The 14,110-nt window shown below is 45.8% G+C and overlaps 1 protein-coding gene across 1 annotated transcript in view; it reads left to right on the top strand.

Annotated features, from left to right (window-relative positions):
* The window catches only part of UBE3B (ubiquitin protein ligase E3B), a 40,997-nt gene that overhangs the window by 8,074 nt on the left and 18,813 nt on the right, over nt 1-14,110 (top strand). The window contains exons 4-11 of the mRNA XM_069961374.1: nt 997-1,117; nt 2,734-2,793; nt 5,463-5,567; nt 5,658-5,754; nt 7,659-7,744; nt 8,193-8,275; nt 11,396-11,501; nt 12,075-12,195. Coding sequence (XP_069817475.1) covers nt 997-1,117; nt 2,734-2,793; nt 5,463-5,567; nt 5,658-5,754; nt 7,659-7,744; nt 8,193-8,275; nt 11,396-11,501; nt 12,075-12,195 — 779 coding nt within the window. The remainder of the gene's footprint in view (nt 1-996; nt 1,118-2,733; nt 2,794-5,462; nt 5,568-5,657; nt 5,755-7,658; nt 7,745-8,192; nt 8,276-11,395; nt 11,502-12,074; nt 12,196-14,110) is intronic.

Below are 14,110 nucleotides of genomic sequence, written 5' to 3'. Positions count from 1 at the left end.
AAACGATCATAGTAATGATCGTAACTAACGACTCTGTGTGATATGGTGAACGATAAACAGTCTCGTTTGCGATCGTTTATCGTTAAAAATCACTCTGTGTAGTAGGACCCTGAGGGTACTATTACATGGAAAGCTAATCGGCCGAATCGGAACGCTAATCGGCCGAATCGGGCCGATTATCGCTCCGTGTAATAAATACAATTATCATCGGCTGATCGTTGATATAGGTTAGAACCTATATTTGTCGGGTGTCGACCGCGCACCGCTACGTGTAATAGCGGTGCGCGGCCGGCGACTGACGATATACTTTACCTATCCACCCTCCAGGGCTGCTCCTGTGGTCCGCTTCTCCCCGTGGTGGTCCCAGCCTGTGATTGGCTGAGCGTCCTGTCAGCTGAAGCTAGAGCGCGCGGGATCCGGGAGAAGCGGACTGCAGGAGCAGCCCTGGAGCGTTAATAGGTAAAGTATATAGTTTAAGCAAGGGCTGCAAGGACATCGGTAACAATGTCCTTGCAGCCCTTGTTAAACGATTATCGGGCAGTGTTCTAGGCCCAGTAAACGAGTGCCAATCTAGCAGATCGGCGCCCGTTTACAGGTATTTTCGGGCCCCAATCTTCCTGTGTAATACCACCCTTACTCTAGTAACTGAAACACAAAGACGGAAAACAAGAAGTAGGGGCTTAGCCTGTGCTGTATACAGGGGAAAAAGTCTTGGTTGTGTACCTACAATGTGTGTGACCCTATCTGCCTCCATCAGAAGATCCACCCTGTCCCTGAAAGGTAAATCAAGGCTTTCATCATCAATGAGCATCCAGAAGCTCTAGTTATCTGCCCCTTGTGTGTATGTATCCATAAATATCTTATATCATATACCATCCACATGAAGATTGGTATGACTGTGCTCTTATGTCTATTTGTGTCGTAAAAAAAGTAAACATAGTAGGTTGTGTGCACTTTTGTAAACCATGTGCTTTTCTTACTTTTTGTTAACAATAGGCGAGAAGTAGACGACTTCCTGGAAGGCACGGAGAATGGGTCCATCAAGATCACGGCTCTGTCTATATTCAGAATAGCACGCAAACTGCTAATAATATTCAGAGCGCAGCAAGACAAAGTGGTGAGTGTTACTGGATGGCCAGTTTAATGACCCCAAATAATGAGAATTCTTAGAAGAAAAATTATTAACGCTACGCAATATAATCTACAGAAGAAGTAGTTGTAAGTAGATTATGTTACGTAATTTTTTTGTATATAAAAGTTTCAGCCACATTAAAATGTGTTCTGATTGCTATGTGAGTTAGCTGGTCTACTGTATTGCAATGCTTCATGCAGGGCCTTATATTGGATTAAAATAAGTTGCTTCAAGTAGAAGACTACACGTCTAGAATGGCACTTAAGGGCTATTACATGGGGCACTTATCAGCTGGACAGGTGGATATCATCCTATGTAATAGGGCTAGCAATCCGCTAATAGACAAGTGAGCTTGTTTCTTGCCTATAGGGGTATTAACACCTTCCATGCACCTTACATAAATAGAAGCAATGTGCTACTGAACGGAGTTCGGAGCTCCCGGCGTCACCGTCATGCAACGAAACAGTTGAAATTTTCACGCAACTGTACTGACTGTGATCACCGAACATGTGAATGCCCCCCTATTTGGGACATTCTAAAATGCGGTAAAATCTTCATCTGTTGGGGCGTAGCTACCAGTCTAACAAAATGTGCGCTTACACCTAATTGCCAGAAACGGGCCATGCATTACAAACGAGTGCTGATCTGCTTGTTTGCTGGACCCATTATACGGCCCGATAATGGGGCAGTAAGAGCTGCATGGACATCGCTAACAATGTCCATGCAACCCTTGCCCAAACACCTGACACCTTACACCTAATACAGGGTCTGAGTGGCCTGTTAGCTGACAGGCTGCTCAGCCAATCATAGGCCGGCAGCTGACAGGCCGCTCAGACGCTGCAGACGCCGGGACTGGGAACCTGGGGAGCACAGGAGAGAAGACCGGGAGCTGGGAGAGGTAAGGTATCAGGTGTTTAGGGAATCGTTGGCTGCGTATAAGTATTACACGTAGCCATGCGCGGTTGGAGCCCGATGATTTTAGGTCCAGACCTAAAACGATTAGCCGCTGAGCGTTGTCTCTATTACACTGAGCAATAATCGTCCAAATTGGCCCGATTATCACACCATGCAATAGGGCCCTAACCCTTATTACCTATCCTCAGGATCAGTGATAATTAAAAGCTCCACGGTAATCACCATCTTTTAAAAAATAAAAAAAATGCGGTAAAGTTAGGCTAGGTTCACACTGCATTTTTGCAATCGTTTTTTTTCATCCGTTTTTTGCAAAAATGCATTTGTGTGCATCCGTTTTTCCATTGACTTCCATTGTAAAAAAAAAAATGGATGCACACAAATGCATCCGCAGTGTGAACCTAGCCTTACTTATATTTTTTTTTCCTGTAGAGGTTCGAAAAACTTTAAAGTTAGGCTAGGTTCACACTGCGTTTTTGCAATTGGTTTTTTTTCATCCGTTTTTTGCAAAAATGCACACTAATGCATCCGTTTTGATCTGTTTTTCCATTAACTTCCATTGTAAAAAAAAACGTAGCTGACACTACTTTTGTGTCCGTTAAAAAAAAAAATGGATCAAAAAACGGATGAAAAAAAGGCAGTGTGAACCTAGCCTTACTTATACTACCTTATATTTCTGTTTCCTGTAGAGGTTTGAAAAACTTTGTCGCTGTATCCTGAACAGTATGGAGTGTGAAAATGAACCCAAGGTACGGAATGGTTTCTCTGACGTGGACTGAACTATAGCGGGTGGAATTATTTTTGGATAACTTTAGTACCAAGTTTGCAGTAGTGTGTACCTTTATGGACTATTGAAAGGTGTTGGACTTTTTGCAAAAATTTTATTTATCTAAATGTAGCAGTTTTGGGGAAAAGCAACAAGGTTTCCTGCAACAGCTTTTCAGAAGAATGGGACATCTTATTATAGGTCCCCATGCTGATCCCACTGTTGTAGGCCTCTCTCCAGCAACGTACTCCATTCTCCCCTTTCACAACACTTAAATGTATGGTGGAGTCTTGAATGGTGTGAAGGGGAGAGATAGCTGTTGGCTAAATTAAAGGGGTACTCCGGGGTAGGGCTGGGCGATTAATCGAATTAATTCGATTAATCGTCCAGAACGTTGAAATCGATTTGATTTTTTGTGAAAATCGTAAATTCGATTTTCACAAAAAATCATTTCGGGCTGCTGTGCCGGAGAGGAGCTGAGAGGAAGGTGGGTTGTGGTGCGGGCCGGCGGGAGAGCCGTAGAGGGGCGGTGTGGGTGAGCGGGGAGAAGATGCTGGGTGGCCAGGCTGGAGAGGGGCGGTGCGGGCCGGCGGGAGAGCCGTAGAGGGGCGGTGTGGGTGAGCGGGGAGAAGATGCTGGGTGGCCAGGCTGGAGAGGGGCGGTGCGGTGCGGGCCGGCGGGAGAGCCGTAGAGGGGCGGTGTGGGTGAGTGGGGAGAAGATGCTGGGTGGCCAGGCTTTAGAGGGGCGGTGCCGGCGGCCTCCAGCCACTGACAGCGCCGCCGCTGACCTGCCCCCGCCCCCTCCACTGAGCGTCCCGCTCTCCTCTCGGCCAGACATGGAGGTCCCGGGTCTGTGGAGGAGGAGGCCGCAGGGCTTACAGTAGGTGGTGATCGCAGCGCTGCAGGTCCTGGAGCTATACAGCGGGATGGGGGGGCTCAGTGCAGATCCCCGTTCCCGCTGTATAGCTCCGTGACCCGCAGCGCCGCGATCACCACCTACTGTAAGCCCTGCGGCCTCCTCCTCCACAGACCCGGGACCTCCATGTCTGGCCGGGAGGAGAGCATGTGTGCGGAGGTGAGAGGAGGAGGAGAAGGAGATGTATGTGCCCTCCTGCTCCAATCACCCCCAGCTGCACCAGTCACCCCTCAGTGTCCCCCCAATCACCTCAGTGTTCCCCAGTCCCCAAATGCCCTCAGTGTCCCCCCCCAGTCCCCAAATGCCCTCAGTGTCCCCCCCAGTCCCGTCAGTGTCCCCCCCAATCCCCTCAGTGTCCCCCCAGTTCCCCAATCCCCTCAGTGTCCCCCCAGTCCCCTTCAGTGTCCCCTCAGTGTCCCCCCATCCCCTCAGTGTCCCCCCAGTCCCCTTCAGTGTCCCCCCAGTCCCCCCATCCCCTCAGTGTCCCCCCATCCCCTCAGTGTCCCCCCCCATCCCCTCAGTGTCCCCCCCAATCCCCTCAGTGTCCCCCCCCGTCCCCTCAGTGTCCCCCCCCCCGTCCCCTTCAGTGTCCCCCCCCCCCGTCCCCTTCAGTGTCCCCCCCAGTCCCCTTCAGTGTCACCCCAGTCCCCTTCAGTGTCCCCCCCCAGTCGCCTTCAGTGTCCCCCAGTGTCACCCCATTCCCCCTCAGTCTCCCCAGTCACCCCTCATCTATACCTCCACTACTACACCCCTTATCCACTAGACCTCCATTACTACACCCTACGTAGATGAAGGCACAAACATGATTTCCTATACTATATGGGGGCTCTGTTACACTGGAAAGCAATATAGTTGTTGTCTGAAATATCATTAAAATAGTATCTGATGCTGCAGGGAGAAAATGTTCTGTTTATTTAGCAAAAAAAGAAAAAAATCGAGATTTAAATCGAGAATCGTCCAAATTTTTTAAAAAATCGAGATTTTATTTTTTGCCCATATCGCCCAGCCCTACTCCGGGGAAAATATTTTTCTTTCAGATCAACTGGTGTTAGAAATTATATAGATTTGTAATTTACTTCTATTTAAAAATCTCAAGTCTTCCAGTACTTATCATCTTCAGTGTCCTGCAGGATGTGGGGTATTCTTTTCGGTCTGACACAGTGCTGCCACCTCTGTCTGTGTCCAGGAACTATACAGAACAGTAGACAAATGCCTATAGAAAACCCTCTCCTGCTCTGGACAGTTCCTGACAGGGACAGAGGTGGCTCTGCAGCAGACTGGAGAGAATACACCACTTCCGGCAGGACATACAGCAGCTGATAAGTACTGGAAGACTTGAGATATTTAAATAGAAGTAAATTACAAATTTATAAAAGCATTTGATTTGGAGGAAGAAGATTTTATTGTCAGGATGAAATCTAATAAAGGTGTATGGGCACGTGTAAACGATAGCAGCTAGCCATTATTGTAGCTTCCATAGGCAAAACAGGCGCCATTTATAAACACAATAAGTGTCCATTCACACGCACAGGATCTGCAGCTGATTTGATGCTGTGTTCCATCATTGATATCTCCAGTTTCTGATCTGCTGCAGATCCTGTACATGTGAATGGACCCTAATAGAGAACATTTTGCACCTTCACACCTTCCCCAAAAAGTTCTGTGTTTGTCATTGGTGCATGCATATATAAAATCTGATTATGTACACGTGTTATATTGCGGTATATCTCTTTTAGGTCTGGTTTGTTTCCCTGGCACTGTCTAAAGACCTCACTCTGCTGTGGATAAAACAAATTAAAGACATTCTATGGCTGTGCTGTGAGTTTCTTAAAATGTTGAAGGTGAGTATATAAAAAGTCAGTATGTATCTGATAATCTTTGGGGTCGTATCCAGAATTGTGATATATATGTTTGTCCTATACTTTGTCCAGCCTGATATCCTTCAGGATTCCAAGCTCATCACCCTGTACCTCACCATGCTGGTCAACTTCACGGACACCTCCACCTGGAAGATCTGCCGAGGGAAAGGTATTACGTTACACCACGTGTTCACCATATCATGTTATATAGTTCACACCATGCGTTCTGACTGATCTGATGTCATTGTATTTGCTGGTCAGATGCTAGTAAAACCACATTGACAAACTAGATCTGCTTGTCTACCATTGGTAAAGTCACATGTCACAAAAAAACGTCCGCACACCGATCAGATTTTGTAGAGAACTGCTGCTGCCATGTAAATGCCTGGTTTGTGTGCTGACTAGAGAGGAGGGCAATGCCAGCATGCTGGAGTCCAATCGTTGGGCATGTGAATACCAGTGGCTAAAGAAGTTGGATGCAGCCATAGGAAGTCCTAGAAAACATGGATGCAGCCTAGGGGCCCTATTACACGGGACGATTATCGTCCGAAAAATCATTTAATCGTTCAAATTTAACCGATAATCTTTCTTTGTAATTGCAGGCAACGATCGAAAAATTGTTCGTTGATCGTAGATCTTAGATCTGAACCTAAAATTATCTTTAATCGTTCGCTGTAATTCCACATTCTTTTCCGCATTATTTTCACTAATCGCTCAGTGTAATTGCACATTGTTCATTGTTTTGCTGGGATCAAAAGGAATAAACGATCATATTAACGATCGCAATAACGATTGTAGGATAGCAGTATCAAAGTATAAAAAGCCAGACTTAGTAACTGTTAGTTATAGGTTGTAATGTTTTATCATTTTATGATTCAAATTGAAGGGGTACTCCAGCAAAAAAAATTCTTTCGAATCAACTGGTGTCAGAAGGTGCCATAGATTTGTAATTTACTTCTATTAAAAAATCTCAAGTCTTCCAGTACTTGTCAGCTGCTGTATGTCCTGCAGGAAGCAGTGTGTTTTTTTCTGGTCTAGAGAGCAGGAGAGGTTTTCTATGGGGATTTTCTACTGTTCTGGACAGTTCCTGATATGGACAGCTGATAAATACCGGAAGACTTGAGATTTTTTAATAGAAGTAAATGACAAATCTCTGTCACTTTCTGGCACCAGTTGATTTGAAAGAAAAAAAAAAAAGGTGAACAACCCCTTTTAAGGAGAAGTCCCATGAAAGTGGAAAAAAAAGCACAAGCCAAAAAGAGGTAAAGTTTGGTCGTGAAGCACTGTCCACCAGTATAGAAGTGTCAGCAATGTCAGAAATTCCACTGGTCTAGTCAGTGCAATTGTCAATGACTATTTAACCACCTTATGTCTATAAGTATAAAACAGTGAAGGTCCACCCAGTATCTAGAGTACTATCATGTCACAGTCAGTCCAAGGAGCATACTGTCAACCTCGCCCAACGTGTTTCAGTTTACCAGTGTCGGTGACATCATCAGGGGCTAGAAGGTCAAAGGTTATAATTTACTGTACATATGATTATATACATATTAACTATAGACAACACTGAGTATGGCTTATATTTGTTCATCTAGCATATACACAGTGAGTAATGTAATAGAGAACAACTGTGACCTGTACTCACTGTATGTACCAAGATAAATGCAACCACCAGTATAGTATGTCCCACCGAATCAGTAGCTGAGCGTGGACATATATTCTGTTATTGGTCTGACAAGGTAAAGTTATGGCAGGTATGTGGTGTCTACAGTCCTTTCTCTATGTGGACATGTGCTGCAGTGGCAGAGTGTGCCGTAGATCATGGAATATATATATATATATATATATATATATATATACATATATATATATATATATATATATATATATATATATATATATATATATATATATATATATATATATATAGATAGATAGATCATGGGAGAGATCATAATCCTGGCCCAGATTTTCCGGCATAACCTTATATTTATAAGGCCATTCAAGATGAATTAGCAGCGTTATTAACATTATAGCTTCATGTTACATTTGCTGTCGCTCTGTTTGTTTCAGGAGAAAATCTGAGACCTGCAATGTCCCATATCTGTGCAAATATCATGGGCCATCTCAACCAGAAAGGCTATTATTCTATTTTACAGGTAGGATTTGGCTATGAATGATATAGGGTATAAAGAGGATAGCAGCTGGGAAATCACATACTGCTGCTATCTCCTAGATGGTAGCAACATGGAAATAGAATTAGCTGCCCCTTCCCTGCTGTAGTCCGTATGTAATGGAATTGATATTGATCTGCTGGTTCCTGCTTATGGAATCCTCTACTATATTGTGTAAATTGGCTCCATAAGTACGAGTGACAACCCTTTCCTAATACATTATATCTATTTATGCTACCAGATCAATATAGTTTGTTTTCTTGGTGAGTTTAACCCCTAGTGTAGAAGATTGGGGCAAGCTGAACTAGCAATGCAAGTCATTCATTTCTTGTAGTATGCCGTATGTTACTGGAATTATATAATGTGCACAGAGAATGACATATTGATAAAACTGCTAAGATTCTTAATACGAAACAAAAATTTATCCTTCCAGATCCTTCTCACCAATGGTCTGGCTCGATCCCGCCCATCTCTTTCTAAAGCCACCTTAACAGCAATATTTTCCCTAGCATTGCGGTAAGCATCATTGTACCGTGTTTCTCAGAAAATAAGATCTACTCAGAAAATAAGACCTGGCTTCATTTAGCAGGCTTGAAATATAAGCCCTACTTCAAATATAAGCCCTAGTTACAGTCAGCTGACCAGATCCCTGACACTGAGTGGCTGAGCATCAGCCAATCGGTGCCAGACTTGTTATGCTCCACCCCCACCGGCTCAACACAAGCTGCAGGGGAGACAGGAGTGGTAAGAAGATGCACCGTAGGAGGTATACAATATAGGGGCCTTACTGCAGAGGAGGGTGTATACAGTATTGGGCCTTACTGCAGAGGAGGGTGTATACAGTATGGGGGCCTTACTGCAGAGGAGGGTGTATACAGTATGGGGGCCTTACTGCAGAGGAGGGTGTATACAGTATGGGGGCCTTACTACAGAGGAGGGTGTATACAGTATGGGGGCCTTACTGCAGAGGAGAGTGTATACAGCATGGGGGCATTACTACAGAGGAGGGTGTATACAGTATGGGGGCCTTACTGCAGAGGAGGGTGTATACAGTATGGGGGCCTTACTGCAGAGGAGGGTATATACAGTATGGGGGCCTTACTACAGAGGAGGGTGTATACAGTATGGGGGCCTTACTGCAGAGGAGAGTGTATACAGCATGGGGGCATTACTGCAGAGGAGGGTGTATACAGTATGGGGGCCTTACTGCAGAGGAGGGTGTATACAGTATGGGGGCATTACTGCAGAGAGGGGGGTGTATACAGTATGGGGGCCTTACTGCAGAGGAGGGTGTATACAGTATGGGGGCCTTACTGCAGAGGAGAGTGTATACAGTATGGGGGCCTTACTGCAGAGGAGGGTGTATACAGTATGGGGGCCTTACTGCAGAGGAGGGTGTATACAGTATGGGGGCCTTACTGCAGAGGAGGGTGTATACAGTATGGGGGCCTTACTGCAGAGGAGAGTGTATACAGTATGGGGGCCTTACTGCAGAGGAGGGTGTATACAGTATGGGGGCATTACTGCAGAGGAGAGTGTATACAGTATGGGGGCCTTACTGCAGAGAAGGGTTTATACAGTATGGGGGCCTTACTGCAGAGGAGGGTGTATACAGTATGGGGGCCTTACTGCAGAGGAGGGTGTATACAGTATGGGGGCATTACTGCAGAGAGGGGGGTGTATACAGTATGGGGGCCTTACTGCAGAGGAGGGTGTATACAGTATGGGGGCCTTACTGCAGAGGAGGGTGTATACAGTATGGGGGCATTACTGCAGAGGAGAGTGTATACAGTATGGGGGCCTTACTGCAGAGAAGGGTTTATACAGTATGGGGGCCTTACTGCAGAGGAGGGTGTATACAGTATGGGGGCCTTACTGCAGAGGAGGGTGTATACAGTATGGGGGCCTTACTGCAGAGGAGGGTGTATACAGTATGGGGGCATTACTGCAGAGAAGGGTTTATACAGTATGGGGGCCTTACTGCAGAGGAGGGTGTATACAGTATGGGGGCCTTACTGCAGAGGAGGGTGTATACAGTATGGGGGCATTACTGCAGAGAGGGGGGTGTATACAGTATGGGGGCCTTACTGCAGAGGAGGGTGTATACAGTATGGGGGCCTTACTGCAGAGGAGGGTGTATACAGTATGGGGGCCTTACTGCAGAGGAGGGTGTATACAGTATGGGGGCCTTACTGCAGAGGAGGGTGTATACAGTATGGGGGCCTTACTGCAGAGGAGGGTGTATACAGTATGGGGGCATTACTGCAGAGGAGGGTGTATACAGTATGGGGGCCTTACTGCAGAGGAGGGTGTATACAGTATGGGGGCCTTACTGCAGAGGAGGGTGTATACAGTATGGGGGCCTTACTGCAGAGGAGGGTGTATACAGTATGGGGGCCTTACTGCAGAGGAGGGTGTATACAGTATGGGGGCATTACTACAGAGGAGGGTGTATACAGTATGGGGGCCTTACTGCTGAGGAGAGTGTATACAGTATGGGGGCCTTACTGCAGAGGAGAGTGTATACAGTATGGGGGCCTTACTGCAGAGGAGGGTGTATACAGTATGGGGGCCTTACTGCAGAGGAGGGTGTATACAGTATGGGGGCCTTACTGCTGAGGAGGGTGTATACAGTATGGGGGCATTACTGCAGAGGAGGGTATATACAGTATGGGGGCCTTACTGCAGAGGAGGGTGTATACAGTATGGGGGCCTTACTGCAGAGGAGGGTGTATACAGTATGGGGGCCTTACTGCAGAGGAGGGTGTATACAGTATGGGGGCCTTACTGCAGAGGAGGGTGTATACAGTATGGGGGCATTACTGCAGAGGAGGGTGTATACAGTATGGGGGCCTTACTGCAGAGGAGGGTGTATACAGTATGGGGGCCTTACTGCAGAGGAGAGTGTATACAGCATGGGGGCATTACTGCAGAGGAGGGTGTATACAGTATGGGGGCCTTACTGCAGAGGAGGGTGTATACAGTATGGGGGCATTACTGCAGAGGAGGGTGTATACAGTATGGGGGCCTTACTGCGGAGGAGGGTGTATACAGTATGGGGGCATTACTGCTGAGGAGGGTGTATACAGTATGGGGGCCTTACTGCAGAGTAGGGTGTATACAGTATTGGGGGCATTACTGCAGAGGAGGGTGTATACAGTATGGGGGCCTTACTGCAGAGGAGGGTGTATACAGTATGGGGGCATTACTGCTGAGGAGGGTGTATACAGTATGGGGGCCTTACTGCAGAGTAGGGTGTATACAGTATTGGGGGCCTTACTGCAGAGGAGGGTGTATACAGTATGGGGGCCTTACTGCAGAGAAGGGTGTATACAGTATGGGGGCCTTACTGCAGAGCGGGATAGGTACAGCATGCAGGAAGAACTACAGAGGGGGGAGGGAAGTATATGGTATGAAGGCCTAACTACAGGGGAACTTACTGTATAGGAGCCAAACAACAGTGGGACATACAGTAAGGCGGTGAACTACCATATTGACTGGGGCTACAGTGTAGGGGTATAACTATCACGAAAATAAGCCTTTTTTACAGTATTTATTTGTGTTATACACAATACTTAAAGGGAGATTCTAACATGAACAATGTCTCCATTGGAATAACCATTTTTCTTTTCCCAGTCCAGTGTTGGCTGCACAATTTTCTGACAATATTCTCCGCTCGTTCCTCATCCACATCATGTCCGTTCCTGCTTTGATCTCACATCTGTCTGTCCTTACCCCAGATGTAAGTTTCTAGAATGAACGTTTGCATGATGTTAGCATGTACTGAGGAGCTCAGTGTTCTGTCTGCTGTTTGGGGTTACAGGGGGGGCCAGGCTTTGGCTTTATTGATTTTAAAATTTAATTGTGCTATGATGTGATTATTAGAGGTGTTTTAGGTAAACTGGCGGGCTATCTCATATGTATGGGGACTCCCGACTCCCATGTGGAAGTGACTGACCCATCTCCCTTCAATCTAAACAGACACATGAACACTCAGATGAACGGTTATGTGCAGATGTGGTGTTTAGCGAGATTCTTTAGCTGTCAGCTGAACAAGTATTTAGCCAACAGATGTCTTATGTGTATGGCTACCTTTGGTCACATCTGTTCAATGGGGAATTAATGGCTGCCAGACCTCTCATAGATGGCTGTTAAAGGGGTATTCTAGACATAGAAATGTTTTATATACTGATATAAAACATAATATAAATAAATATATATATATATATATATATATATATATATATATATATATATAAATATTTATTTATTTTTTTTTATTATTTTTTTTATTTACATATGTGTCTTTTTGCAGAGATTATCTGTGATTGAATCTAATGGACTTTTCCATAAATTCATATTGTTCCTGAGTCGAGAAGAACAGTGCAGAGATGTATGTGTTTGCCTGGAAGGAAGCCACACCCTCTGCTTGCTAGGTACGAAGTAGCTGGAATTTAGGATTTTCCCTGAAGTTGCACTGTTAAGGGCCAGTTCACATGGAGCAAAAGCGGTGGAACTCCGCCTGCCTCAGTGTGACACAGTTTCTCTATGGGAGTGCTCTTGCGCCTCTGTTTTCGTCGCTCTCCGCTGAAAGAATTGACATGAGTGGAGAGCCGCAGAGAGCGGAGGTGCTAGAGCCCTTCCATAGAGAAACAGTGTGTTGCCCTGCCGCAGCCACTGATTGGCCAGGCGGGAGAGCAGTACGCCGGGACCCCGTGCAGCGAGGAGAGGTAATGTATACAGAGCGGGAGCCGGGCAGCAGCTGAAGGGGTTAAGTGGCCGGCAGAATTACATACACGCAGCGGTCGTTCAGGCCGCTGCGTGTATGTAGTGAAAGTGATCTGCCAGGACCTAGCCGACTCGCAGCGTTATTAACGCTGCGAGTCGGTACGTGTGAAGCTACCCTAAAGTAGCAAAAGATGGGATTATAATGGAGCCTATAGAACGTCCAGTGGACATAATTGCCGGAAGTTCCATAGGCTCCCATAAAAATTGTGTCTTTTGCTAGTTTAGCAATGAAAGTGGGGATGAAGGGGAAGAGTGTGCGCTACTAAGTGCTTCTGCCCCTTTGTTCTAGCTATCAGCGGGGGTCTCAGCACCCGGACCCCCACCCGATACAAACTTATGACATGTCGCTATAACATATCACAAGTTTGTTGTAATGAAAAGTACCCTTTAACCCTTTAAGGACCGTGCTAACTTTCGTTTTCGTTTTTTCCTCCATGTGCTTAAAAGGCCATAGCACTTGCATTTTACACCTACAGACCCACATGAGCCCTTATTTTTTGCGTCACTAATTGTACTTCGCAATGACAGGCTGAATTTTTCCATAAAATATCCTGCGAAACCAGAAAAAAATTATATGGGCAGTGAAATTGAAAAAAACCCGCAATTATTTTTCTTTGGGGGGGGGGGGGGGGCTTCATTTTTACGCCGTGTGTCCTATGGAAAAACTTAGTTGTTATATATGTTCCTCAATTTATTACGATTAAAACGATATATAACATGTATAACTTTTATTGTATCTGATGGCCTGTAAAAAATTAAAACCATTGTTAACAAATATACGTTTCTTAAAATCGCTCTATTCCCAGGCTTATAGCGCTTTTATCTTTTGGTCTATGGGGCTGTGTGAGGTGTCATTTTTTGCGCCATGATGTGTTCTTTCTATCGGTACCTTGATTGCGCATATGCGACTTTTTGATCGCTTTATATTACATTTTTTCTGGATTTAATGCGACCAAAAATACACAATTTTGCACTTTGGGATTTTTTTGCGCTGACGCCGTTTACCGTGCGAGATCAGGAATGTGATTTATCAATAGTTCGGGCGATTACGCACGTGGTGATAAAAAACATGTTTATTTATTTATTTATTTTTATTTGTAAAATGGTAAAAGGGGGGTGATTCAGACTTTAATTAGGGGAGGGGATTTTTTATTAATAAAAACACTTTTTTTAACTTTCCCTTACAGTAATATGAAGCCCCCTGGGGGACTTCTATATACACAGAACTGATCTCCCATTGAGATCAATCCTGTGTATATAATAGAGCAATGATCCATCAGATCGGTGCTCTATTATAATGGTCTGCTGCAGACCATCTGAATAGATTTCCGAGCCGGGATCAGCGTCATTCCGACGCTGAGCCCCGGCCGGCTCATTAGAACGGATCTCCCCTCCGCGATCGCATCGCGGGGGGGGAGATCCCCCACTGGACACCAGGGAGAGGGGGCACAGCTGCTATTCAAATGCAGCTGTCTGCTTTGACAGCGGCATTTGAATAGTTAATTAGCCGGCCGCGGCGATCGGCCGCGCCGGCTAATACACGCGGTCCCTGGCTGCACTTAG

The sequence above is a fragment of the Dendropsophus ebraccatus genome, chromosome 3 (assembly GCF_027789765.1).
Source record: "Dendropsophus ebraccatus isolate aDenEbr1 chromosome 3, aDenEbr1.pat, whole genome shotgun sequence".
Lineage (NCBI taxonomy): Eukaryota > Metazoa > Chordata > Amphibia > Anura > Hylidae > Dendropsophus > Dendropsophus ebraccatus.
Note: the sequence above shows the minus strand (reverse complement) of the source record. Positions and strands in the feature narration are given on the sequence as shown.